This window comes from Uranotaenia lowii, chromosome 3 (assembly GCF_029784155.1).
Source record: "Uranotaenia lowii strain MFRU-FL chromosome 3, ASM2978415v1, whole genome shotgun sequence".
Classification (NCBI taxonomy): domain Eukaryota; kingdom Metazoa; phylum Arthropoda; class Insecta; order Diptera; family Culicidae; genus Uranotaenia; species Uranotaenia lowii.
In genome coordinates this window covers 202,160,815-202,187,384 of record NC_073693.1, presented here as the reverse complement: position 1 = coordinate 202,187,384, position 26,570 = coordinate 202,160,815, and the positions used below count along the sequence as shown (strand labels likewise).

Genomic DNA, 26,570 nt, shown 5'->3' with positions numbered 1-26,570 from the left:
ACTTAAATATACCATTGTACAGGGAGATCATCCATCTTGAAAAGTGGGATAGTCTCCAAAAGAGATTAAAGTTTTTTGTTATAGAGAAGAAGGAAATTATCTTGAAATTCAATTCATAATCCTTAAAACTATAAGCTTCTTCTAAAAAAATGAAATCGATAAACACAGTGAATAATCTCAATAAAAACTTTTAAAAGACTTACAAAACTTACGTGGCCAAACATGGGCCCAATTTCTTAAAATGATGAATATAAAGCTTCCAACATTTCGAAACATCAAACGACTCATTTTGATTAATATCTTTTGTGAACCCGAGCAAGGCCGGGTAAAATCAGCTAGTCTTTCATAAAACTCAAAATGATTTGATATTATTTTCAATTTGCGTGTCCAGAAACCTTTTTTTTAGCAAGTTTTAATAATGGATAATCATGAACGGTTTTTTTAAAGTCAAAAGTTTAAAATTTAAAATCTACTGATATATTTTGATGGAAAAACAATATGTCACGTGCTTTCTTCTTGATTTTTATGATTAAACTTGTGGTTTTGACCAAATTTGCCCGGGGTTTGCATGGAAAATTTTGGTATCACATGCTTGGATTTTGCCAGGTTCTTTAATAAAATTGCCCGGATTTGTCTGTTCCGGATACGTACGGAAATATATTCTGGCAACCTTTGCTTGGATTTCCTCTAAGGTTTGATACTACTTACCAGTTAAATAGATTTCACAATGTAAACAAAGTTAATCCGCCTACATCGGTGTAATGCTGATCATATGTGATTTTAAACTTAAAGACATGCTCGCACCAGTACATCGTTAAGATGTAATAAAACATCAAACATATTTAGAAACCGAAAATTACAACGTATATCATCAATCGAGTAGCTCACATCTTTTAATGTTGTGCCGGTAAGTTATTTTTTCATAAAGTTTTCTCACGCTGCTTAACCGATTGTAGTCTGACTGATCAAAGGATAATCAAGAGTTCTTACACTTGTTAAAAATCGTGTAGAAAGAAGGAATAGAGAAATAATTTAACGGAAACTCTTTGAATATCATTCAAACTTTAAAAAAAAGTTGACCCAATTTTTGTCGCACGTTGAAGCTTAAGGAATGCCAATTTGCCAATAAAATCCCAAAATTTCTTCTGTTTCTAAGCGGATCTGTACCATATATACATTTTTGGGAACCCTGTAATGTAATTAAAATGCTATTCCTAGATTCCTTGATTATTGCTTCATTAAAGCTGTAGATAACACCAAAATGTTCAAAAAGCCAATTCATGCTTAAGTTAGCAGCTGCAGAGTTTTGCAAAATTAGACATCATAGAGTTCTTCAATCGAAGAAATACAAAACTTTTTAGAAAGTTTTTAGAAACTTTTGAAGCTAGTCGTGCTTTTCTACTGTCAATTTGAAGTACCAATCAAATTGAAAAAAAATTAAAAAAATACTTTCCAAATAATTATCTTGCTACCCTTACTTAAAATCTGCACTGCAAAAACTGGAATCCAATAAAAATGTACTTTAAAAAATTTCAGTTTTGGAATAACAAATTCCGGATTAAAAGAGGTTGATTTTCGTACAAAGAATCATATTATACAATAATTACCAAAAATTAGAAATACCGGAAAAGTACTTAAATTTTAAATATTAAACCAACATAGCAAAAGCCTATAGACGGAAGGGTTGCATGTTTAGTTGGAACGTAAAGTCCAACAGAGAAATAGTTCAGACAGAAGGTCTACTTGATCAATTTGGTAAGCGTTGTCACCACAGGTCCAACAGAAAATTTGGAGTTGATGATGATTGTGATGAAAATTTGCTTTTTATACTGTTCATTACATTCACTAAAGCGATGTATTAAAGGCTCTTCAATATAAAAATCGATTAAATCCTAATGTTCCCTTCATTTGTTGGGAATCGAGCTTAATAAGTTGCTCTTAGTTTTGTCTCATGACGTTGACTTAAAAAACTATGAATAATGTCAACACAAAATTAAAATAATTATTACTGATGAAGTCTCAACAAACATTGGAAATAAATTGTTTTTATGTTGAGTGATAAGCGTTGAAACAAAATTCAGACTTCTAGATGAAGCAGCGCTACTGCTAAGATAACCTCAGCAGTTATATGATCAGACTTGATAATCGTTAAAAGTTATTGAAATTATTAGAGGCAAATTTATTGGTTTCTAAGTGGCATCAGTTTCAAGTCATGAGATATAAGGAACCTTATAATTTCTCAAATTGCTAGGTTGTCCGGAGTTCTTGGTTTTATACATGGGATGGATATCATTCGAAAGCGAATAGTGTGTATGGTTAGGAGTGTTGTTAAGTCAGCGTTGTGAGAAGTTATTATTGATTAAAGGCTTCCGTATTCATCAGAATACCATTCGGTATATTCCATGCTGGCAGTTGACAGAAATTGAACAATATTTAATGAAAAAGAGCTCAGGTTAATAAAGTTGTTTAATTTAAGGACAAAAAAGCATTCACTGAAATTGAAATTTCGCAATAGAAGCTTTTTGTTTCCTTTTTCATGTTTGTGTAAGGGGGAGATGTGTAGCCGCATTGCGAGCATGATACGATAGGCCGTTCTCTGAGTCGATAATCCCCTTACATCGTGCTCACTACACGCACACACACGACGGCTGAGCTGTGTCATTAGGCATCGTCAGTCAACTAACGAACTTGGGCGAGACTTGTTTTCCGTTCAGCCTGTGCAACACGAAGCCAAAAAACTATACAGTACCCTGATGTTTAGCTCGTTGAATCTTGAAGAAAATGCACACCGTCAAACGGGACATCATGCAACAGCAGGAATGGATGCAACATTTGTATAAGTAACACAAAACTTACGTACGTAATAACATTATTATTTAGAGATTACAAAATGATGATGACAAAGTTTCTCATATCGTGAGAAATTTTTTTAAAGTTTTGTGATTCTTATAGAAAATTTAAAAATTACCCAGTATGACGGATTGTCTTAATGATATCAACTACAAACTTTATATTACTTTTATTATCCTATACCAACACTGATTTTTTGTAGTATTTTTTACCCCCAGGGTAGGTAAGGGCATAATGGCCACCTTAAGAAAAACGCTTATCTTCTTATATACGAAAATGGATGGTTTTTTTTTTGTAACGCCATCACGTATGAATGGTCGGTCGGAATCAAGTGGAATTTGGTATCCGAGGGTTTTTTGTGTCAAAGATGGTTTGTATAACAGTTTTAAGAATCTCATTTTATATGGAAAGGGGGCCTCTATACAAAATTAACTAGAAACGGGACAAAACTCGAACAACTTGAAGACGATTTTCATGAAAAATGATTCACGAGCACGAAGAAGTAAAGGAACTGTAAACATTTTCAAACGATTTATTAAGTAACGGGTAAAACGAAGTTTAAAGGGTCAGCTAGTTTAACCATAGAAAACAGCTATAATATGTGAATTACATCATTGTGTCGTGTTCGAACACAAAAATAGTTAATTTCCTCATTGGCTGAAACTTGATAAAGTAGATAAAAACGTTTAAAAATGCATTTTAAAAAATTTGCCAAAAGCTGATAACCAGCCACTGTAGGGGCATAATGAGGACCCCCCCCCCCCCCTGGGGCAGTATAAGCACCATTAATCGGGACACAATGACCGTTTTCTGCCGGGGAATCTAGCTGCGAATCGAAGATTCATCAAACAACGCAATAACAAAATAATCTAGGTCTGTTTGTAGAATACAAACAATTCATACAAGCTCATACATTATGTTTCTGGTGCTTTGTTTGGTGCTTGATGCTACTAGCCGTATGATGTAACAATAAAAAAAATCGATCATGAATAATTAATGAAAAAAAAATCACCTCGAACAGAAATCGAACTCTGATTACCTCTCCGACACCAATAGGCCACATCGTCAGATGTAAACTAGTCAAGCTGTAGCTCTATAATTCAGTTGACTACATCGGGTTGAATTCCCTGCCGGATTATACGGCAGAAAACGCTCATCGTGCCCCGATTAAAAGTGCTCTAATCGCCTCGAGCCAACAAATTTAAGTAAAAGCGAGTTTTAAAATTGATTAAAGTGAAAATCAAAGATTTTATGATGGTGAAAATTGAGAAAAAAATTGCAGTGCGTACATTATAGATCAACATGATTTAAACATCATAAGAGCTTGTGGTGCTCAAAAATTATATTATTTTTGTCACTTGAGAACCCAGCTAGATTTTTTTTAAATATCTCTGTAAAGATGTTAAAAAGATTCCTTTTTTTGTAAAAAATTAATACTATAGGAAGTACGAAACAAATCCACGTGAAAATTTATTTAAGAAAATACGTACTTTTGTAGAAAAGAAGAGTGCTAATTATGCTCCTGGTGCTCGTTATACCCTTATCTCCCCTACATGTATGCAGCACCCTTATGCTTAGTCTTTAAAAACAATTTTTGATGGAAAAAAACTAAAAATTAATTCGAAGCAAACTGAAAGTTACTGAAATTACTGCATTATGCGTATTGACATCATAAATATATTAAACACTATACATTTTCAAACGTTTTCATTTGATTTTTCATTAAAAACAAAGTTTGCTGCAACTTACCCCTTTTTCTTAGTATGGTGAAAATCGCAAGTTCTTGTAAATTTAAAAATAACTGATGACACCAGTATTTTTTTCTGACTACATCAATTGATGTCCCATCAACCTTAAAATTTTTGATGTACAAGCGGTATGATTTAGTTTTGAGTTTTCAGTTTTCGTTTATAGAAGCCATTGAACACCACTATACACCAGAAAACACGGTATTTATTAGATTTCTCAACACTCCTTAGATACACCTTCGATTGCTTGGGGAAAGTTTGTCTCTTCCTTTGGGTGATTCGACACAATTTCTCAGCTCAGTACCTATCCCCAGTTAGTTCTTTTCTATCCAAACCCAACTGGATTCTCCCGAAGGATGAGCGAGTTTCCACGGAAGCACAATATATTTCCCAGTATCCTCACGAGACACGAAAAAAAAGGAAGAGCAGGACGAGTTTTAGTAAAAAAAAAAACTGCCTCAAGGAGTGGGACTTTTTAGTCGATGCGAAGCTTTTATGGAAGATGTTTGGAAGTTGGGTTTTTTTCGAACGATGTTTTCTAGACCTGTAAAAGTTTTACTGTTTTACACTACAGCTGACAGCAAATTTTGTCTTATTGAAGCTGTTCTGCAAAAACCTTATCAAATAACCCATCCCACAAAAGTTCTATAATTTCATTATCAATTTATTGATCAATGCAGTAGCAAAAGTCTACAACCATCTGACAGTTCCCTTTGAATTTATGTGGATTTGGTTTCAGTTTTTTATTGACTTAGAGTTTAAATCAATAAAAATTATTCAAACAGAGCTTCACACCGTATCTAAATATTGATCCCTTCCATAAACCCAAATTTCATCAACTTAAGATTTTCCGGTGACCTCAATATCACCCAATACTAGAAACGAATGAATTATTCATGCTGATTATCTAAGTGCCTGGAACTAAGTAAACAGACTGCCGTCAAATGACCATTATCGTGACATCGTGCTGACAACATAAGCCAAGCAAAATTGATCAAAGAAGCTGCCCTCTGGATGGAGAGCGAGGAAACGCGAAGAAAAAAAAAACCGAGAAATCGATGCTTCTGATCCAGAGATTTTGTCTCCCGGTTTTCGATTGGGTTTACGTTCTGACAGCTCATCAGCTCATCAGCCAAGTCATCTACTTCCCACGTCTCGGCCGGTATTGACGGATGTGATTTTGGCACTGGATGTGTATGTATTTCCGTGGTTTATCGAAACGCTGTCGTCGGACACAGAAAATCCCATTTTATTGATTACATTACTTTCGATACAGTTTCTTTGAAGACCTCATTTGATAGTAAAGTTCTGTTTTTTTTTTCATTATCTAATATATAAAGATGAGTTGGGCTATATATGTTTGTATATATATATGCACCTTATACAAATCCACACCGCTTAACCGATCAGCTTGAAATTTGGTACAGTGATGTAAACGGACATGAGAAAGGTCGAGGTAATAGTTTTGAGCCCCTCCCACCTAAGAAAACGGACCCTCCCATACAACATACGTTTTTGTTCCCACGAACCAAAAGTCATGGCACCCATTTTGCCAACTGATTTTCGTTTCCTTTGGCGGGATTGTTTTCACCATCACCATGGGCCAGGCATTAGAAACGACCATCCAAAGTTCACGTGTACTAGAAACCCAATCAAAGCTAGCTGAGCATAAAAAATTTGAAAGGAGAAATTTTGGCGGGTGTTTTTTCCTTCTACTGTTCAAAGCGTACCGGTGCGAGGCATTTGATTGCAAAAATGAACCTTCATTTAGGATAAAAAAAATACTCGCCTATTAGAAATATATTGAGAAGAACAGTGGTTGAGAATCTACTAGAATATTCAGTGTGTAGAGTATGGATACATTATTTCCTGTTCAGTATGAATTGTTTTCTTCAGTTGAATAACTATTTGGACTGAAATCTAATGTTCCAGCTTTTGGAAACCAACCATTTTCATATTTTCGGAACTTTTCATAGGGAAACAATTAATAAAACTGAAGGTTGTGTTGTAAGTTCAAGGCTGCGATCTCAATACTTTGATTGCCGTGTAGGAATTTAGTTTACAATAGGAATTAGACAATTAAACGTTCATTTTATGCAACCAAATCCAACGCACGAGACTTTTAGTAATTTAATCTGAAGTTTTTAGTTTTGCACAATTTAATTTCATTTGTAAATTTTTAAATTTAAGTTATTATTGATCATCGATGTGTTCCATTCTACCATTCAATTATAAGAAAACCTAAAAAGCACATTGAAAACAGGTTTCATCGGAATCTATTTAGAAATTTCTAAGTACAAAATAAAACTTAAATGGGTATCTCGAAAAGAGGTCGTTAACATTTATTTACAAGCTTTATACATGGGATTTTCACTAGATAGCCCATGAAAAAGATAGAAAAATGTTATCATTTGAAAAATGGTAATTCAATTCAAGCTTCCTAAAAAATGGTGGGTATAAAATGAGGTTGCCAGAATTTCCGTATCGGGACCGGACAAATCCAGCCAATTTTATCGAAAAACCTGGTCAAATCCAGCATTTGATTTCAAAATGTTCAAACCGATATCCTGACAATATCAATAAACTTCCAAACACGGGTCATGATTATTTCTAAAACTTGCCATTTAAAACTTCTTTTCAAACGTAAAAATTAAAAATTATAATAATTATAAAATCTCAGTTTATGTTACGTTTTAAAAATGATGTGAATAAATTTGGGCAAAAACCGAGCTTCTTGCAACATCATCCGGGAAACCGGGCCAGACCGGACTTACCTCAAATTTTGATTCAAATGTTCTTGCAAATCCGGATAAATCCGGGCAACCTTAGATTGAAATGTTTTTCGTGATAGAATGGATAAGCGTGGATAAGCATTCAATGGAAATTATTTCAAATTTCTATAAGCAAACCTAAAAACTATAAGTTATTCAATAATATGAAAACGATAAACTTTCCTAATAATCCCAATTAAAACTTTAAGAAGACTAAAAAAACTTACAAAGCTCACATGGCCAAACATGGTCCAATTTGTTATAATGATGAACAAAAAGCTTTCAAAATTTCAAAAAGTCATACGACTCATTTCGATTTATATTTCATGTGAACCCGAGCAAGGCCGGGTAAAATCAGCTAGTCATTACTAAAAGACGGCTTCCAAGGGCAAGTCCCCATGGAAGTTTGAATGAGTTGAACTAAAAGACGGCTTGCTATGGACAAGTCACCATGGAAGTTTAAATCAGTTGAACTAAAACACGGCTTGCCAGGGACAAGTTCCCATGGAAGTTTGAATAAGTTAAACTAAAAGACGGCTTGCTAAGAACAAGTCCCCATGGAAGTTTTAATGAGTTGAACTAAAAGACAGCTTGCTAAGGACAAGTCCTCATGGAAGTCTTAATAAGTTGAGCTAAAAAACGGCTTGCTAAGGAAAGTCCCATGGAAGTTTGATAGAGTTTAACTAAAAGACGGCTTGCTAAGGACAAGTCCCCATGGAAGTTTGAAAGAGTTAAACTAAAAGCAATCTTGCTAGGGACAAGTCCCCATGGAAGTTTGAATGAGTTGAACTAAAAGACGACTTTGTATGGACACGTCCCCATGGAAGTTTTAATGAGTTGAGCTAAAAGACGGCTTGCTGAGGACAAGTCCCATGGAAGTTTGAATGAGTTGAACTTAAAAACGGTTTGCTAAGGACAAGTTCCCATGGACGTTTTAATGAGTTGAACTAAAAGACGGCTCGCTAAGGACAAGTCCCCATGGAAGTTTGAATGAGTTGAACTAAAAGACGGCTTGCAAAAGACAAGCCTCCATGGAAGTTGGATTTTGTTGAACTAAAAGACGGCTAGGTAAAGACAAGTCCCCATGGAAGTTTAAATGAGTTGAACTAAAAGACGGCTTGCTAAGGACAAGTTCCCACTGATGTTGGAATAAGTTGAACTATAAAACGGCTTGCAGAGGACAAGTCCCAAGAATTTTTCATAGAATCAACTAAAAACGGCATGCAAAGGATAAGTCCCCTTGTTTTTTTACAATGAATTGAAATATGGCTTCTGAGGACAAATCTGCATTGAAAATTGAATGAGTTGAACATATTTAATTTTGTAAAGATTGGACTAGAAGATGATTTACAGAAGACAAGACCCCAAAGAAGTTCGAATATATACAACGACTTGCAGAGGACAATTTTAAATAATTTTCCGTAAACGAACTGAAAAATGGCTAGCAGAGGAAAAGCTGCCTTTTTTAAAAAAAAAAAAAAAAAAGAATAAAACTATTATTTAGTTTGAAAATGACCAGTCCTCCTTTAGAAGTTCATACAGTAACAAACTTGCAGTGAATATGTTAAAAATTAGATAAACTTATTTTATTTTCCAGCTTTAGAATGATCTGAAACACGAAATGAATCGTAGAGTAAACATCTGAAAATACAAATAGGATTATTTGGGAGAACATGGACCGGCTAAGAGTTTTAACCGATTCTTTTTCAGGGATTAAATGCCATTCATTTCTATCTCACGATAGCCAAACCGTTGATTAAGTGTCACAAATAGAACAAATTATTTCTATTCTTTCTAGTGTTACAAACATGAAAGACATGTGTTTATGTTTCCATCACACTTAATGGCTCCTTGAGAGGAGCTTGATTTGACCAATATTTGGAGAGAGCATTTTGAAAGGGGCATCATAGTTTAATTTTTTTTTTAAATTTTACATAAAACTTATTTTTTTTCGGTTTTTTTATTATTCCATTGCATGCAATAAAACCAAAGATATAGATATTTTTATCAAGCATCTTGGTGAATATTTTTTATATTTTCTATTGTTTAGTATTAAAAATAATACCATGAATTTCAATTTATTGATTACATATGTTTACATTTAATATTTGGCGATTATTTCTAAAATGATAAGGTATTTATTTTGAGAACACTTTTGTTCACCACAAATATTTCGAAAAACTGTACCCTACCATTTATCCGTAAATTGGTAAAAAGATTACGACGACTTTATACGGCTTTTCGTTTGGTTAATTTATTGAACTTAGACCCGCAGTTAGCCAATGAATAATTCTCATATACTTGAATAAACTTCAACTCGTGTTAAAGCAATTAGATGTTTCACTTTTTAAAACATTGATTACACAAGGCAACAAAATTAATATCTTTCCGAGGTGCAAAGAACTAAAGAGCGAAATTAGTTCTTTTTTGTACCACATCTTGTTTTTGAGATTACTTGGAAAATAGGTAAATAATCATTAAATCAGTTTTGCACACAAATTTATAAATCAAAGGTTTTTAATTCAATGATCAACGTGGATCAACTTTCCTCAAAATTGCGAGTAATTTTGACTCTTGAGAAGAAGTTTTAGAAGTTTTCTTATTGTTTATTTTTCACAATTTTGCAAAAAAATTTAACGGAATTCTTAAGAATTTTAAGCCCAAATTGAACATTCGATTAATAATTCGATAGTATTCTTAGAAACAGCCTACCCAACCAGAAGACTAATTCAAAACAAACAATCAGCAGCAGTAGCCTTAATAATCCAAATAAAAAATATCAGAAGCAGCAGCCTTAAAAATATGCGCTTCCTAAGCAAATCCTGCCTTTTTTTTCACCAAATCAAAACAAACAATTAGCAACAGCAGTCTTAAAAATCTGTACTACCTTAGCCAATTCCTTTTTTTTGCCGGACTGCCAAATCGAAGCAGACAATCATCAACAGCAGCCTTAAAAATCTGCGCTTTCTAAGCCAACTCCGTCTTTTTCCACCGGAAAGCAAAATCAGAGTAAACAATCAGCAGAAACTGCCTGAAAATCATTTCCGTCTTTTTCCACCAGAAGGCAAATTCAAAACTAACAATCAGCTGCAGCATTCTTAAAAATCTGTACTTCCTAAGCCATTCCATCTTTTTCCGCCGGATGGCCAAATCCTATCAAACAATCTGCGCGTCCAAAACCATTCCATCTATATCAGTGGTTTTCAAACTTTTTTCACCGACCGCCCACTTTTTCAAAATTTGCAAGCTCAACGCCCCCCTGGGCAAATTTTTAGAAAATCTAAAAAAAAAAATATAATCTGGATCGTTGTTAACACGTTTGTCGCCATGGGACCCATAAACGGGTCTTATTTACGCAAGATAGCCGCTCAGTTTAGCCACGCGTTGTAAATCTGGAGCTCTCTTGCTTTACTTTAACTCTCCGAGATTTATTTTGGGCGATGAACTTGTTAAACCATTAGCTTTTGGCTTTATGTTGTTGTGGAACTTAACACAAAATTCATTCAAATTTATATGAGCCCCTCAGAGGCAAAGGAGTAGGGTATATTATAAGTTTAGAAAAAGTCGATTTTGATTTAAAAATGTCAGACGATGCTTCATATTTCAAACTATGTTTCGTTATTTTTCAGATTTTTTAGAATTTAATATTTTGTTCGAAGGAAAAACGCAAATTTTCGAAAAGTTTATGGAAAATTACCAAACATAACATCTTAAAACCGCGTTTTCTCGAAATGAACTTTTTTGCACTTATACCTTTTCGGCTCCCAGTTACGGTTTGCCAGATTTTTCGGTTTTATTTGTGTTTTCCCGGATATTTCATATAAAATTTGGGAACAGTCCGGTCCGATCCGGCTGCCTGGATTACATTAAAATATACCCGGATTTTGTCCGGATCTATTCAAAATTTTTTGGCAAATCAAACAAAAAAAAACCAATTGTGATGTAAAAATTTTTCATTTAAGCCTTCAAAACGTTATTTTTTAGCATGTTTTATAAAATAATCATGAAAGTTTTTTTTTTAATCTGTCTATGAAATTTGATAAAAATTAATTTTTTTCATTTTTTTCTTGATTTTTATTGAGTGATTTCTGGGTTTTGAAAAAGTTAGCCGGATATTGCCAGGATTTAGGTCGACAATTTTGAAATCAAATGCCCGGATTTTGCAAGATTTTTAAATGAATTTTCCGGCCAGGATACGTATCGAAAAATTGCCTCAAACCTCCAGTAAACACTTCACTCTATGTAAAATTTCCTGGACAAATACTTAAACTGATTGATAAGTTTGTTTTGATATCAAATCTTATCTTGCATATCTATCTAATCAAACTTTAGTTTTGGTAAACAAAAATCTCTATTCAATTCTATATTAATTTATATTATTGAATACAAATGAATTACTGTCAAGCCGGTGAAATAACGTAAAAAATAGAATTATTTCTTGTTATCTGAATTTGAATCCTGTTCGAAGTTAGGCAGCATTAACGGGTCTTAAAATTCATTTTAGGTTCTTATAAATGAATTCTTGCAATGTTTGTAATAACCGAAGAGGTTAGAACTGTATCAATGGCAAAGAGCACAATAGATTTTTTGAACCAATTGAAATAAAGATGAACAAATAAGAACTTAAAATAAAAAAGCACTAACTTAAAAAAATTCTTCCAAATTTTCTTTCCAACAAATCTATCACCAAATCACAGATTAGGTCTTTTTACACAGATTTTTCGATTTTTTTTCTGTTTAGCAGATTTTTTGAGACTTTACATTTTGAAGATTATCTAGCATTGCCATCAAAAACTAATCTTTTTCAGTATAATCCAAAATAATCTTACAAAACAAGATCAAAACGCAAAAATACAAAATCTGTGACAATTTAAAAAAAAAACCTTTAGATACATTTTAAGGAAAAAACTATTAAGATTCAGGAACAAAATTTAGCTTGCAGCTCTGTGAAATTATAGATATTTCAGTTTTGAACCTGATGTTAAGTTCTGTAACGTAATTTCATTGTTTTGCATCGAACCTACTCGTTGTTATTCCAAACATACGTTCTTCTGGTGAAATTGTGAATTAGGACCTCATAGCCCCCCTGAGCCTTTCCAACGCCCCCCAAATTTTAAAATTGAGCTCAACGCCCCCCTGGAAGCTCTCAACGCCCCCAAGGGGGCGGTAGGGACCACTTTGAAAACCACTGATCTATATCCACCGAAAGGCCAAATCATAACAAACAATCAGCAGTAGCAGCCTTAAAAATCTGCGTTTATTTAGCCAACTCCGTATTTTTTTTTCACCGGAAAGCCGAACCAAAACAAACATCCACCAGCAGCAGCCTTAAAAATCTTCGCTTCCTTAGCCAATTTCGTCTTTTTCCACCGGTATGCCAAATCATAGTAAACAATCAGCAGACTGCCTGAAAATCTGCGCTTCCAAATCCATTAATCAGTCTTAATCCACGCGTGTAAAGCCATTCCGTATTTATCCACCGGAAAAGACAAATCATAACATACAATCAGCAGCAGCAGCCGTAAAAATCTGCGCTTCTTTAGTCATTTCCATCTTTTTTCAATGAAATGCCGACCAAAACAAACAGTCAGCAGCAGTAGCCTTAAAATTCTGCGCTTACAAAGCCATTCCGTCTTTTTCCAGTAATCGAATCAGCAAACAATTTCATTCGCAGCAGCAGCCTTTAAAATCCCTGTGCCAATCCGTCTTCCTACCGGAGGGCAAATCAAAACAATTTTGATCGTAGCAGCAGCCTTTCAAATCTGTACTCCCTGTGTCAATCCGTCTTTCATACTGGTGGCCGAATCAGAAATAAATTTTTCGTAGCAGCAGCCTTGACAATCGGCGCTCATGTTCAAAACCCTGTAGCAGCTTCCTTCGATTCATGATTATACAATGTTTACCGTTTTGTTATTACAAGCGTTTCCATCAAGTAGGTAATTCGAATAATCAGATATTACCATGGTTGACATTCAGGCCCCGTTGTTTAAAATTCTCAGTAAAACAGAAGACAAAATTCGCTTCCATTACGTGCATTATCTGGTGGACCAGTGTGCCCACACCGAGGGCAGAAAATTGAATCTCGCTCGCTTTAAGCTTAGATCGGTTCCCGCAACCCTGGTCAGCTGCTGCCCTTTTCTGACTAAATTGTCCCTAGATGGCAATTGCCTAACATCGGAATCAATCATCGTCCTCCGGTCGCTAAAGTTTCTTCGACATCTAGCGCTGAACGACAACGAATTAAGCCATTTCCCGGAGGAACTGTGTCGGCTCAAGTTTGTCGAATTTCTCAACATCAGTGGCAATCCGGTTGCCGAACTACCTGAAGCGGTTGGAAAATTGAAAAATCTAATTACTCTCTGGTGTAATGATATGCTGCTGGAGCGGCTTCCGGAGGCCTTTGGCCAGCTACAAAGACTGAAAACTTTTGGCGCTCGAAACAATCGACTCTCGGAGCTTCCTGTCTCGTTTGGGCAGCTTCGTCGTCTGAAATGGCTCACTCTGGAGAATAATCTTCTAAGCGAACTGCCGGCCGAGTCATTCCGGTTGCTCTATCGTTTGGCCCATCTCAACCTGAAGGGAAATCATTTCCATCAACTGCCGGATGTGCTGCCGGAACTGAGACGATTACAATTTTGCTCCTTTGAAAGTAATTTGATTGCAACGATTCCTGAAGATTTTCTGGACGAACTGAACTTTGTCGGCACTTTAATATTGACCGGGAACCCTCTGGATCCCAGCATCTTCACAAATCAGGAAAACATGAAAGCCCCGGATTTGAATTTCATATTCGACATCTGGAACGAGGAACTGACAGAGGATTGGATCCACAGCTTACCCAACAGTGAACTTAACTCGCCAAATTCCAGCGATGGCGAAAACAACGATCCGGAAGATTTCGAACCGTACCAACTTCAGCTGACCGAAATGGCCAGATTCAGTTGTGGAGTGTAGTGATAAATCCGATTGCTGTCGTACCCAGTACAATAAATTCAATTCCCCATCGGCTTCGTTCGTCATCATCATAAAATCCCCTTCCACTTTTTGTTGATTCCGGAAAAACTTACCTTTTTACAGTAATCCAGCAGCTCCATCTTGTCCCTCAGGCATGTCGAGCCGGAGACTTTGATGCTCAGGTCCGTCGCCCATCTGCCCTCTTCCGAGAGGTACTGCGGGTGATATGTCTGGCCGGCTTCGCAGAGGACCGAAATTTGCGGTTCCCATCGGGGTGATGCTGCCTGTGGGTGGACGGAAGAAGAGAGCAATAACAACCGGGGTGAGTAGATTCATATTTAGGTAGTCGGTAGAATCGTAGAACTTTGGGCCCAACACGGGATTCATTACGGATTAAAATTTACGGAAACCCTTTCGGGGCTTTAACCTAGGACATTAACCAGCAGGTACGTCTTTTCCAGGGGGATTGGGTTGTTTATCCAAAATATTGGTGTTAGATAAAATCTTTAATCTGTTCCATTCACTTTTTTGAGTGCTTATTTATTGATCAAATGAAAAAAGTGGCAAAATTAAATTTTACGACAAAAAGTCGTCGTTTTTTTCGAAAAAAATTCAGAGCTAGAAAAATCTTATCTGATGGGATGCCGCTGGAAAACTAATTGATTGAAGCCAAAATATTATATATCTATCATTCAAGATTGAAGATTAAGATTGCTGAAATCTCATCAACTTCGGTAATTTCACACAAATTCGAGTAAATTTTCATGACAGAATCTGTGTCACAGAACACAGAATTTTAGAAAAATTCACAGATTTTATAAATTGTGAACGTATTTTCTGAAGCCTAAATTTTTTTTTTTAAGTTTGGAACTTCTTACTTTGACATGGCTAAATATGGTCAGATTTGTAATGGTAAAAGATTTTTTTACTATAAAATGTAAAAATGATCCAATTTTTCATGACTTTTCAATTAAATTGATTGAAACAACATCACAGAAAAACATCACAAAATTTCCAATGGAAACATTTTTTAGCAAAAAATGAATCGGCCGGCATAAACATTTAAGATTTAAGCAAAAACTGTGCAAATAAAAAAACGAGTTTCCAAATCCAAGCGAATTGCAAGTTAAATTTGTGTTTTGCATTTTTAAATAAAGAATGCGAAAGCTTCAAAACACCTATATCCGTAGGATATATTTCATTAAACAAAATACGACGATGGTCTACGCATGGTTAGCAGGGCCGAATTAAGCCATCGAAGGGCAATTTTTCTCGGAAGGGGGGGGGGGGGGGGGGTTGAGATTTCTGATGGAGATTTCTGGTGGAGATCTTGATTTCTTTCCATATGCCTTCTCAGAGAACTCAACAAATGAGAAGTAATATTAGTACCTATTGATATTAACATTTCAGACTTAGAATCCATAATTTGACAAATTAAACCACAGATAAACAGATATACAAGCTAAGCCTCGAAAAGTGTGTAAAGTCCCGACGACCGTTTTGGAATCAATTTGATGTTTTTTGGTTGAGCCACCAGATATCTTCAGGGACACCAAAGAGAACTGCCAAGAATAAAGTGCAATGTAAACAAAACAAAATACAAAGTATTAGTTAGTTATGGAAAGATCATATTTTATTATATTCGACGAGTCTCGAGCAAATTGATGTTGAAGATTCGTTACACATTTATGATTTGCGTAATTAAAATTTTAAGCTTAAAGCTGATTTTCTAATTGTTTCAAACTAGCATGAATAGAAACATATGTGATGCGTTAAAATGACCGCCAGAGAAGCCATTATTTTTAAGCTCAACTGGATAAAATAACTGATTCGTCTGGCTTGTTCTAAGTTAGTTTTTTTGTAAAAAAGAATAAAGATAAAATGAACCAGATAAATTAACCTTGATATGAATACATTGATGCCGTCCTTCCAACTATGATGTTAGTTTATTTATTTTTGAGATAATATACAATTGTGCTCTTCCAAAAAATGAGGTAGGTACTTCAAAAGTTGTTTCGGCTTGTTTAAATGATAGCATTTAAAATTTTGCACTGGTTTTTGGAATTTTATAATTCAAGCTTGTACATCTGTTTGTTATTTCGTCAGTCTCTCTAATAAAAAAATATGATGATGCTATTTTTCTCAGTTCAAAGTTATTCGTGGTTAATCTAATAAGCAATTCATCTGATTGTATTTAAATTTATTAATATATGAATTCAAATGCTATTGCACCTCTTTGAAAAATTCTTATTTTCAAAAGAGCTATCTTGAAAATGCCATCTGTTACGCCGTTTAAAAATTACAAATCAAGCAATAGATGGCACTGTTTATTGTCACTTTTTAACGGCTTCTTTAAAAGAGAGCACTGGAAATTTTACACAAGTTTCTAGGGATTTTTTGTTTGAGCTTGTACATCTGTTCATCTGTGATTAAACCAAAGAATTCAACTTTGGTTCCATGGAGATACAAATATAAAAGTTCAAGAGAAAACATCAAACCCATAAATCGGATTTTATCCAGAACCACAATTCAGTGTCTCAAATTCAAATCAGAATTTCGAACCAAACTCAGACACGAATGCCACAAGGATAGCAAAGTGTCGTTAATAAAAAAAAATCAAGATTTTAAAAACAAATTGCAACTAAAATTCAAATACAAAATTGAGAAACAAAGTTACAATCAGAGCCAAAGCAAAATAGCAAATTGAATAATTCTTTATCAAAATGTTTTCAAAACGTTTTTATGTAATGTGCCTAAAATTTCAAATGAAATAGCGATTGCAATTTACATGTAAGAAAAAGATTCTCGTCAAATGTTAAAAAGAAAACTTTTCTAAACAAGTTATTCTCAATGTGACAGAAGACATAAATTCTAAATGGTGATTCGATGTTTAAAACACAGAATCAGTAACAAAGAAACTAAAAACTAATGGCGTATTTTTTTTTAATTCCGGATTTGGCTCTGGAACCGTCAGAATAAAAAAGCAAGTTTCGGGTTTCGAGTTATTCCATACGTAGGTGTGCGTGAGAACGAGCGCAATGTTTACATGCAGCTGTCGTTTTGTCCTCCCTTCTGGATTCCTTCATTCGGTTCTTCACATCCGGATTGCCGTTTTTCGTGTCCGGATTGCCGTTTTTCGTGTCCGGATTGCACTGGACTGCAGATAGTACGATTTTGCTTGGCTGAGAGGCGGCAATAATCATTTGCCCGTTCATTATTTCAACTGTTTTGTTTTCAGCCAAAAACAGCTGTTTAATGTTTTGACAACAACGTTGAGAGTATTGGTGAACTTCTCGCAAAACTGACTTTTTTCTCAGGGCGACTCCGTCCCTTTTTCGAGCGAACCTAGGTTGCCTCTCGAGCAATAAATGAGCACGATGACAGCAGTTAGAGCGAACCTAGGTTGCCTCTAGTTTGCCTCCAGGTGAAAAAAAATACGGTATAAGATGAGCAATCCAATAAGATGAGAAATGCCTTCGAAAATAATCTCGAATTCTCAATACTCAGAAAAATAATGAAAATGAAGGAACAACACAAGACTTGAAAATCTCTATGAATTTTATCTCTGTCTTGAAATCTTGAAGAAGACAAGATGAGAAAAATATATATTTACTTTTGAAGAATCACTCATGGAAATTCGTAATTTAACTACGAAAATGTTTTTTTATGATGAACATAATTTGTGAATAATCGGTAATTTGGAAAAGGATATGCTGAATTCAGGATATTTACTTCAGCGAGGATAGTTAAAAAATAAAGAAGTACTTCAAAATGAATAGTTTAAAACTTTGGTTCTATCAGCAGGAAAAGTTTCAATTTAAATATCAAATCTTACAGAATTTGGTACGGAAATTAGTTACTACAATAGTTTTTTTTTCATTCTTGTTGTTTTTCCTAAAATTGATTGTCGGAAAGACGGTACATACATTATTTTTGCACTATTCATACTAAAAATTATCCTTTTGAAAAATGCATTCTAGATTGCCCATTTTTATTTATTTTATTTCCAGCAAAGCTCTAGGAAATCCATAATTTTGAATGATTTCAATGTTTCTTTTTCACATTTTTTGAATTTCTTTGAATTTCAATGATTCCTGAATTTAACCTGGATATTTTCCGGTTAAAATTTTGTAGCGTTTATTAAAGAAATCTTTTATATAATTTAAGTGGACATGAAGGTTTCTATAATTTGCGTTTTTTTCGAAGTTCCTCACAAATAATGTAAATTTTCAATTATCTTGTAATTTAACATGACGTTTGTATTAAATTAAAATAAGATTTTTTTTCAATTCTATATCTCCTGTCTCCAATAACTAAAAATTCATCTTATTTATTCAAATTTCGAAAAGTTAAGAAAAACTGATTCCAGCCACAGCAGAATTCGTAACATATTTTTTGTTTTAATGCGAAGAAAATATATGAAAATCAAACCTAATGTTTAATTAACTTGAACCTCCTAAAATATATTCCATATTCAATAGTTATGAGAAACCGTATTATTTACTGAAGGATTAGCATTCCAGATTCCCCGGATTTTTTGGACATGCCCAGGTTTTTAAAGTAAAGTGGACAAGTAAAGCAATCAACGATTGCAGAATATTGTTAAAAAAATGTCCGTATTTGGCTAGGTTTTTTTTTCACATTGAAAAGAAAATTCAAATTATGATCAGTTTTATTACTAGGTGTCGGTATCTAAGCTTGATGTAAATAAGCGCTCTCGGGAGTTTCAAAAATGATACGAAATCTACCTACGTGTTTGATCAGAAATGAAAACCCAAGGTATTTTTTCTCACTTTCTTTAGGAATTTTCTTCGAATAATCACTGCATTCTACTTGGAGTATGTGTTGAAAAAATTGAAATCGATTGTCCAGATTTTGTTTTTATAAAAAAAAATCCTGATGATCGCTTTCATGTGGGAAATATTCTGCAATTTTTATTCAAAGGGAGTTCCTTAACTTATGTTAAGGTGAAATTATTCTAGATATTGTTTCAGGGGTCTCCGTTTGGTGTTATAATTCCAACTTTCTAATTTTTGTTTTTCCTTTATTCCTAGAACTTTAAGAAGTATTTCTAAAGTAATGTTAAACTTTTTTTCCCCTCATGGGGCCGAGACAATTGCCCCATTGCCCCCTTCGGTGTTGATGGTTAGTAAGGTGACAATCGATGTATTAAAAAAAACATCATAGAGTTTCAGAAATGGTATCGTCGCCTGAATCTTGCTGCATCATTTTGATACGGTGGCCATTATTTGAAATTCCGCTATTCAGTGGAAAAAAGTCTTCGATGATTCCCTACGCAAAACTTTTCCAGATGCTCTCGTTTCACGCAAAATCAGGGGGACAATCATATGAAACAAAACTCAATCCTATAGAACTTTCAATCTTTCCCAGCTTCGAAAACGTGTTTGTAACTCACAAGCACAGCCCACTGAGTCGGCACAGGGGCCCATGAGAGAACAATATATTCAAGAAAAACCAAAAAAGCTGATATTCCTCGAACAAAGTTTTGCGTTTTTCCATACAAAATTTCAAATCAAAATCCGAATACCTAAACCTCATTCAAAAAATCCGCACAAATTCTGATGTTCGTTTTGACCAAAAAGGAAAATGTGTTTAGTCCAGGGTTTATTTCCCGAGCTATGTCGGCGATACGGATTTTTTCTCGGCATTCACAAATAAACACACTATCGACAACATAATATAATTAACGTTAACATTTTATTTGGTAAAACATCTAAACTTATTGAAAGTAAAGAGAATAAGGGCGGAACATTATGGGGTCATCTACCATTACACCTTTTCCCTCGTAAACATATCAACGCCTCAAAACTTGGTAGACTGGCGACATGGATAACACTTCAAAATAGAACCGTGTTCTGGATCGATAATAATTGTTGCCATAATGTCAGAGCCACCCCAACCACTATGCTGTCAGTTCAATTCTCTCTCTGAGAAGACGTATTTCTCGGCCGATTATTGCCGAAGACTTGTCGATGATTGATACTCTGCGTGAGCATAATTATGTAACCGATTCATTCCGTTCAAGTCGTCACAGAGTTCACATCGCGTTCTTACACATCCCATTTGGTTGACTGCCACAATAAAAAGTCATTTTGAAGTAGAAAGTGCAAGTATTTCACTTAATCGAAGGTCCCGTGCTAATCCGAAAGTGTATCAACTCCGTGGAGCCTTCATTGCCCACGATAGGACCCCAAAAGGCTCACCCATAAGTGCCACTGAACAAAGTGCAAACAAAATAAGTGCCCCAGTGTGTTAAGTTTCGGTCGTCAACAGCAACAGAATACAGTCCGCTCTCATTACCTCGGACGAACCGAAACAAACCGGTTGAAAATGTATTACGTTAGATTTAAGGTGACCAACCGTGTTGAGAATCAACAAAATGTTTAATACTACAAGCGTTTAAAAATTCGAAAAAAAGTTGCAATTCGACACACTTTAACGCATATTCCATAAGGAAAAATCTACTTCAGAATTCCTTTCATATTTATAAGTTACTAGCTGACCCGGTGTGCTTTGCTACACCTTTCAAAAACAAATGATATTTTCAGAAAGAATTCACATTTTTATTGCTTTGTTGGCATTTTTTTTTAAATCAAATTATTACATAATTCAAAAACAACCGCTATAAAATGATAGCTGCAATCTTGATCTATAAATTTGTGTTAAAGATCTGATAATTTTAATCTGTTTCTTTAAGCTTTGCCCTGAGCAAAGAGTTCGCAAACAATCTAACTTAAAAAAATGGTTATTTTTGATTGATATGTTCTGGATTTATGCTAAGAAACTGATAAGAAAGCTCCCGCTGTCCTTCCCATCAACTCCTGCTGATTGCTGGTCGTGATCTTTAATAATCATACCCATATTTTTCGTACCCAAAAATCCGCTTATATCAACTATAGTTCCATCGGTTGACAAGTTTTCAAGCTTTACAACAAAATTTATATGGAGCCACCTCCATTATTCCCCTCTCTACACTGTAAAGCGTAAGGGTCTATAACAATCGTAGAAATATATCTCGTAACCAAAAACCTTTCCATGCCACATGGACCCCCCTGACTCCTCCTATGAATCTACTCACTGGAAGTTAATTCTTGATTTATGTATAAACTTGAAAGGAAGTACCATCCCTCCTTCCGTCCTCTTCATTGAATGGAAGGGTGAGAACTTAACATTCATAGAAGTATTTTACGTACTCAAATACTTTTTGATGCCAAATTTGGTTTCATTTGCTCGAATAATTTTCCAGTTATGCAAAAATGCATTTGTATGGAAGCCCCGCTATCCCGCTTTATCTATATCTTTCCGCTAAAAAAAAGGTGGGGCTTCAATTTAACATAGACAAATTTCTCGTATCCGGTAAATTTGGTTCCATTTGCTCGATCAGCTCCCAGTTATACTGAAAACTGTAAGGGAGACCCCTCCTCCCCCTTTTCATTCACCTCTTTGAAAGAGTGAGGTATACGAAATATTCATAGAAACCTTTCTCGTGCCCAAATATCGTTCCATGCCAAATTCAGTTCCATTTGTAGTTCTCGAGTTATGCAGTAAAAATTGTATGAAACTCCTCTCTCTCTAGGGAGAACCCCACTGGAAGAAATAAGAGGTCTCAAACAACCATTAGAACATGTCTCGTTCCCAAATACTCTGCTATGCCAAATTCGGTTCCATTTGCTTAATTAGTTCGAAAGTTATTTAAAAAAATATAAAGATGTCCCCTCTCCCTTTATATGTTTCTACTGGTAAGAGGGAGGGATTTGAAATAATCATAGAAATGTTTTTCTTGTTCAAATATCCTCCCGTGTCAAATTTGGTTTCATTTGCTTAATTAGTTTTTAAAGTAATGTTGAAAATTATAAGAGGCCCCTCCCCCCTTTATATCTTCCTACTGGAAAGAGGGAGGGTTCTCAAATAATCATAGAAATAGTTTTCGTATCAAAATACCCTCCCATGCCAAATTTGGTTCCATTTGCTTAATTAGTTTTAGAATAATGTAAAAAATTATAAAAGAAGCCCCCTTCCCTTTTCTACAGGAAAGACGGAGGAAACATTGAAATATTTTTCGTATCCATATACCTTCCCATGCCAAATTTGGTTCCAATATCTTGATTATTTTTCGAGTTATATGAAAAATTGTAAGGTAGCCCCCCTTCCTATCACCCCACTGAGAGGAGCGATGGGTACCTTATATTCATAGGAATATTCCTCGTTCCCAAATACCACTTTTTTTTTAAATTATTTATTTAATTATTTAATTAATGAAATTTTATACCATTTGCTTCATTGGTTCTCAAGTTATGCAAAAAATTGTCTTTTGTTTGGGAGGCCCCTCCCTTCCTTCATGGGAAAGGGAGGGGTCTAAAACCACAATAGAAACCTTCCCCTGACTCCAATACCCCCATCTACCAAGTTTCACGCAAATCGGTTCAGTAGTTTCCGAGTCTATAGGGAACAGACAGACAGACAGACAGAAATCCATTTTTATATGTATAGACTAAATTGCTTTGAAATGTTTGTCAGTGATTAAAAGTTTGGGAAAAATAACTCCGGTTTTGGAAGAATTCAAATGTGGTATATCTTAGGATGGCTCATATTTTTCATCTTTTTTTGGAAACCAGTATAATGCAACCTCTAAGTTTAACCAATCAAAATTAAAACGATAGTTACAGAATGTCAACTCAATTGGCTCTCAAACATTTCGAAAGTTTTATGAAGAAAAAAAAATTGTGCCTTCAAGGTTTCAAATAGAATAACAACAATTTTTTTAGACTATTTAAGAGCATTTTGACGTTCTCGAACAAACTTACAGAGCTTTAAATGCAGAAAATTAATTAATTTGAACTAAACAAATCTTTTTGGCAACACTCTTGATGATTATCTTCTATATATATAAAAATGAATTTCTGTCTGTCTGTCTGTCTGTCTTTCTGTCTGTTCCCTATAGACTCAAAAACTACTGAACCGATTTACGTGAAACTTGGCAGGTGGGGGTATTGGAGGCCGGGGAAGGTTCCTATAATGGTTTGGGACCCCTCCCCCTAACAGGAAGGGGGGGAGGGGCCTCCCAAACAAAAGACAATTTTTTGCATAACTCGAGAACCAATCAAGCAAATGGTATCAAATTTGGCGTTGGATGGTATTTGGGAACGGGGAATATTTCAATGAATATTAAGTACCCCTCCCTCCTCTCAGTGGGGTGATAGGAAGGGGGGAGGGGGACTACCTTACAATTTTTTATATAACTCGAAAACTAATCAAGATATTGGAACCAAATTTGGGATGGGAAGGTATTTTGATACAAAAAATATTTCAATGATTATTTGAGACCCCTCCCTCTTTGCAGTTGAAAGTGGGAGGGGCCTCTTTCATATTTTTTTACATAACTCAAAAACTAATAAAGCAAATAGAACCAAATTTGGCATGGGAAAATATTTGGATACGAAAAATATTTCTACGATTATTTGAGACCCCTTCCTCTTTCCAGTAGGGAGATATAAAGGGGGAGGAACCCTCTTTTTAATTTTTTATATAACTTAAAAGCTAATCAAGCAAATGGAACCAAATTTAGCATGGGCGGATATTTGGGAACGTGACATGTTCTAATGATTTTTTGAGACCCCTTCCTTCTTCCAGCGGGTAGAAATGAAAGGGGGGGGGGGGGGGAAGTTTCATATAATTTTTATTGCATAATTCAAGAACTACAACAGCAAATGGAACCAAATTTGGCATGGAACGATATGTGGGTACGAGAAATACTTCTATGAATATTTGGTATCCCTTACACCTTCAAAGAGGTGGATGAAAAAGGGGAGACCCCTCCCCTTACAATTTTCAGTATAACTGGAGAGTTGATCGAGCAAATTGAACCATATCTACCATATCATGGGAGGGAATTTAGATACGAGAGATCACCTTTTTTCAGCGGAAAGATATAAAGCGGGAAAGAGGGGCTTCCATACAATTTTTCGCATAACTCGAGAATTTATCGAGCAAATGAAACCATATTTGGCATCAAAAAGTATTTGAGTACCCTTTCTTGCAGTAGGATGATAGAATTGGGAATATAGGGTATAGTTGGGAACCTAGGAACCTACAGACAGATTAAAATTATCAGATCTTTAACACAAATTTATAGAGTAACATTCAAAATATTTGTTTAAGTTATCTTTGTGTTGCAATTCGAAACTCCAGCGCAGCTCTCATTTTGTAGTGGTTGCTTATGAAATATGTTATAATTTGATTTAAAATAATGCCAATAAAGCAATAAATTTGAATGATTTTCGAAAATATCATTTGATCATGAAAGGTGTAGCAATGCACACCGGGTCAGCTAGTATATTATATAAGTCAAAAACCACGAGTTTCATCAAATCTAAAAAAAACTAGTTTAGCTGAAATGATTATAACTCTTTCTGATGAGTTTAAAAATCTTTGTTGTCCATTCGAATATATTCTGATTTATATTCTGATATAGAATTTTAACATTGATTAAGTTAAGCAATTTGTAACGTGATGCCGGGAAAAGTAATTATAATGAACTTTTCAACCAATTTTTTAAAATTATCTTTCTTTAAAGTTTCTGGGAATTGCTCAATAGTTATCCAATTTAAATGAAATTTTTAAAAGTTTTTTCGATTCATATAGCTTAGAACCATATAGCAATGTCTGTACTATTTTAAAGCAGGCACTCAGTGAGCATCTTGAAAAGGTCGATTTCGAGGAAAAAAATATGTGAAAGTGGAACAGAGAACAGGATTGAAGTAATAATACCAAAAGATCACAAATAGTTTCAAGTTTATTATCTGAAAGTTTGAAATGAATTTTTATCTATAGCATTTTTCCTGTGATGCAATTTGATGTGGAAACCCCTTTACGATAAAGGGTACATCAGTTTGTATTCTGAATTTTTTCGTAAATCTCATTCATTCCGGTATCATTAATTTTTTTTCCTTCATTTTTTATCAGATTGTTATTTTGCTATTGAGCCAACAAAACTGCTCAAGCAATTTTTATGTGAAATTGAAAAGTTTCGTTTGTCAACATAACTTGAACTCATCATCTAGAAGCGGACAACAATATCAAACCCATGCCCAGTTTCATAAGCCATGATGCCTTTTTATTCGATTTCCCACGGCCCATATCAAATTTTCATTAACTATAGCAAACTTTCCTTTGACAAGGACTCCGATTCATTGCCTCTTCTGGCCGGCCAACAAACCCGGATTAGAATAAATTATTCCGCCATAAACTGGGTTTTCAATTATCACTTTATAGGGATGACTTGGCTTGGTTGGTGTTGGTGACTGATCCCATATTTCACTGGAAAATAAACCTATTAAAGTCAAATAGAGGATTGTGATGAAAAAAGGAGCAGGAGAAAGATTCTCTTTTTCTAAGTAAAATTTTGGTTATCATAGGAATATTCAAACGCAAACCTACCTAAAGTCAAACTTTGTATTCTAATAAAATTAGAGCTTATGTTTAAATGTAAATGATAGGTCTAGATTCCCGTCATTGAAATGATTGGCTTTGCGAAAGGGAAAACAAATTTCATGATTGATATTAATCAAACATGCATCATAAACTTTTGAGCTCCGAAAGTTGGTAACATGTGTGCGCCAGCCATCAATTTGTTCCACATCTGGCTCAATTCGTTTGAAATAATCGCATGGTAGTCACACATTTTGGTACTAATATTATGAGGCGGTATCATCCATCCTACATTCCTCTAAGTATCAGCGCTTCATCAGCCTTCCCCCGAATACACTTTCGAGGGTAAAAGTTTGGAAAATATTTCCTCCGCTAACGGAAAACTGCCGTGAATAATGAAGGATGGGATTTGCGTATGTGTGTATATGAGCGAACGAGTGAAATTGACTGGGTGGTTAAAGGATTGATCGTTCTTTTCTCTTGTACATGGATGGAAAGTGTTGGATGTTAAGTGATTGATAAGAGTGCTCTTTTTCATTGCCAGAAATGTGCACCGGATGGGTCGCACTCGACGACGTCATATCGAATATGAACCGGAAGTTAGGGAATTTCAGCTCACCAGCTCAGCTCAGCCAACATGCTGACATTATCGTATGTCGAAAATTTTATTCCGAATAGTTGTCTGCTGTTTTGTGATATCGGCCGGTCTGCGATAAGTGGAAAGCGCTGTCAGCAAAATATTTTCTGACCCTTCTGCAAATCGGACATCACATGATGATAATTCCAATGATTTAGAGCG

At 35.0% G+C, this 26,570-nt stretch overlaps 2 protein-coding genes across 4 annotated transcripts in view; one reads left to right on the top strand and one right to left on the bottom strand.

Moving 5' to 3' along the window:
* The window catches only part of LOC129755331 (amyloid-beta-like protein), a 427,746-nt gene that overhangs the window by 330,668 nt on the left and 70,508 nt on the right, over positions 1-26,570 (bottom strand). For all 3 annotated transcript variants that reach the window (XM_055751765.1, XM_055751766.1, XM_055751767.1), the window contains exon 3: positions 14,437-14,607. In XM_055751765.1, coding sequence (XP_055607740.1) covers positions 14,437-14,607 — 171 coding nt within the window. The remainder of the gene's footprint in view (positions 1-14,436; positions 14,608-26,570) is intronic.
* Positions 13,314-14,393, top strand: LOC129755332 (erbin). Its single transcript, XM_055751768.1, has one exon. It carries the CDS (start codon positions 13,331-13,333, stop codon positions 14,321-14,323), a length of 993 nt encoding a protein of 330 aa, XP_055607743.1. The 5' UTR covers positions 13,314-13,330; the 3' UTR covers positions 14,324-14,393.

What these genes read in the sequence shown, in the direction of transcription:
- LOC129755332 (XM_055751768.1), top strand. Translation starts at nt 13,331, where the DNA reads ATGGTTGACATTCAGGCCCCGTTGTTTAAAATTCTCAGTAAAACAGAA.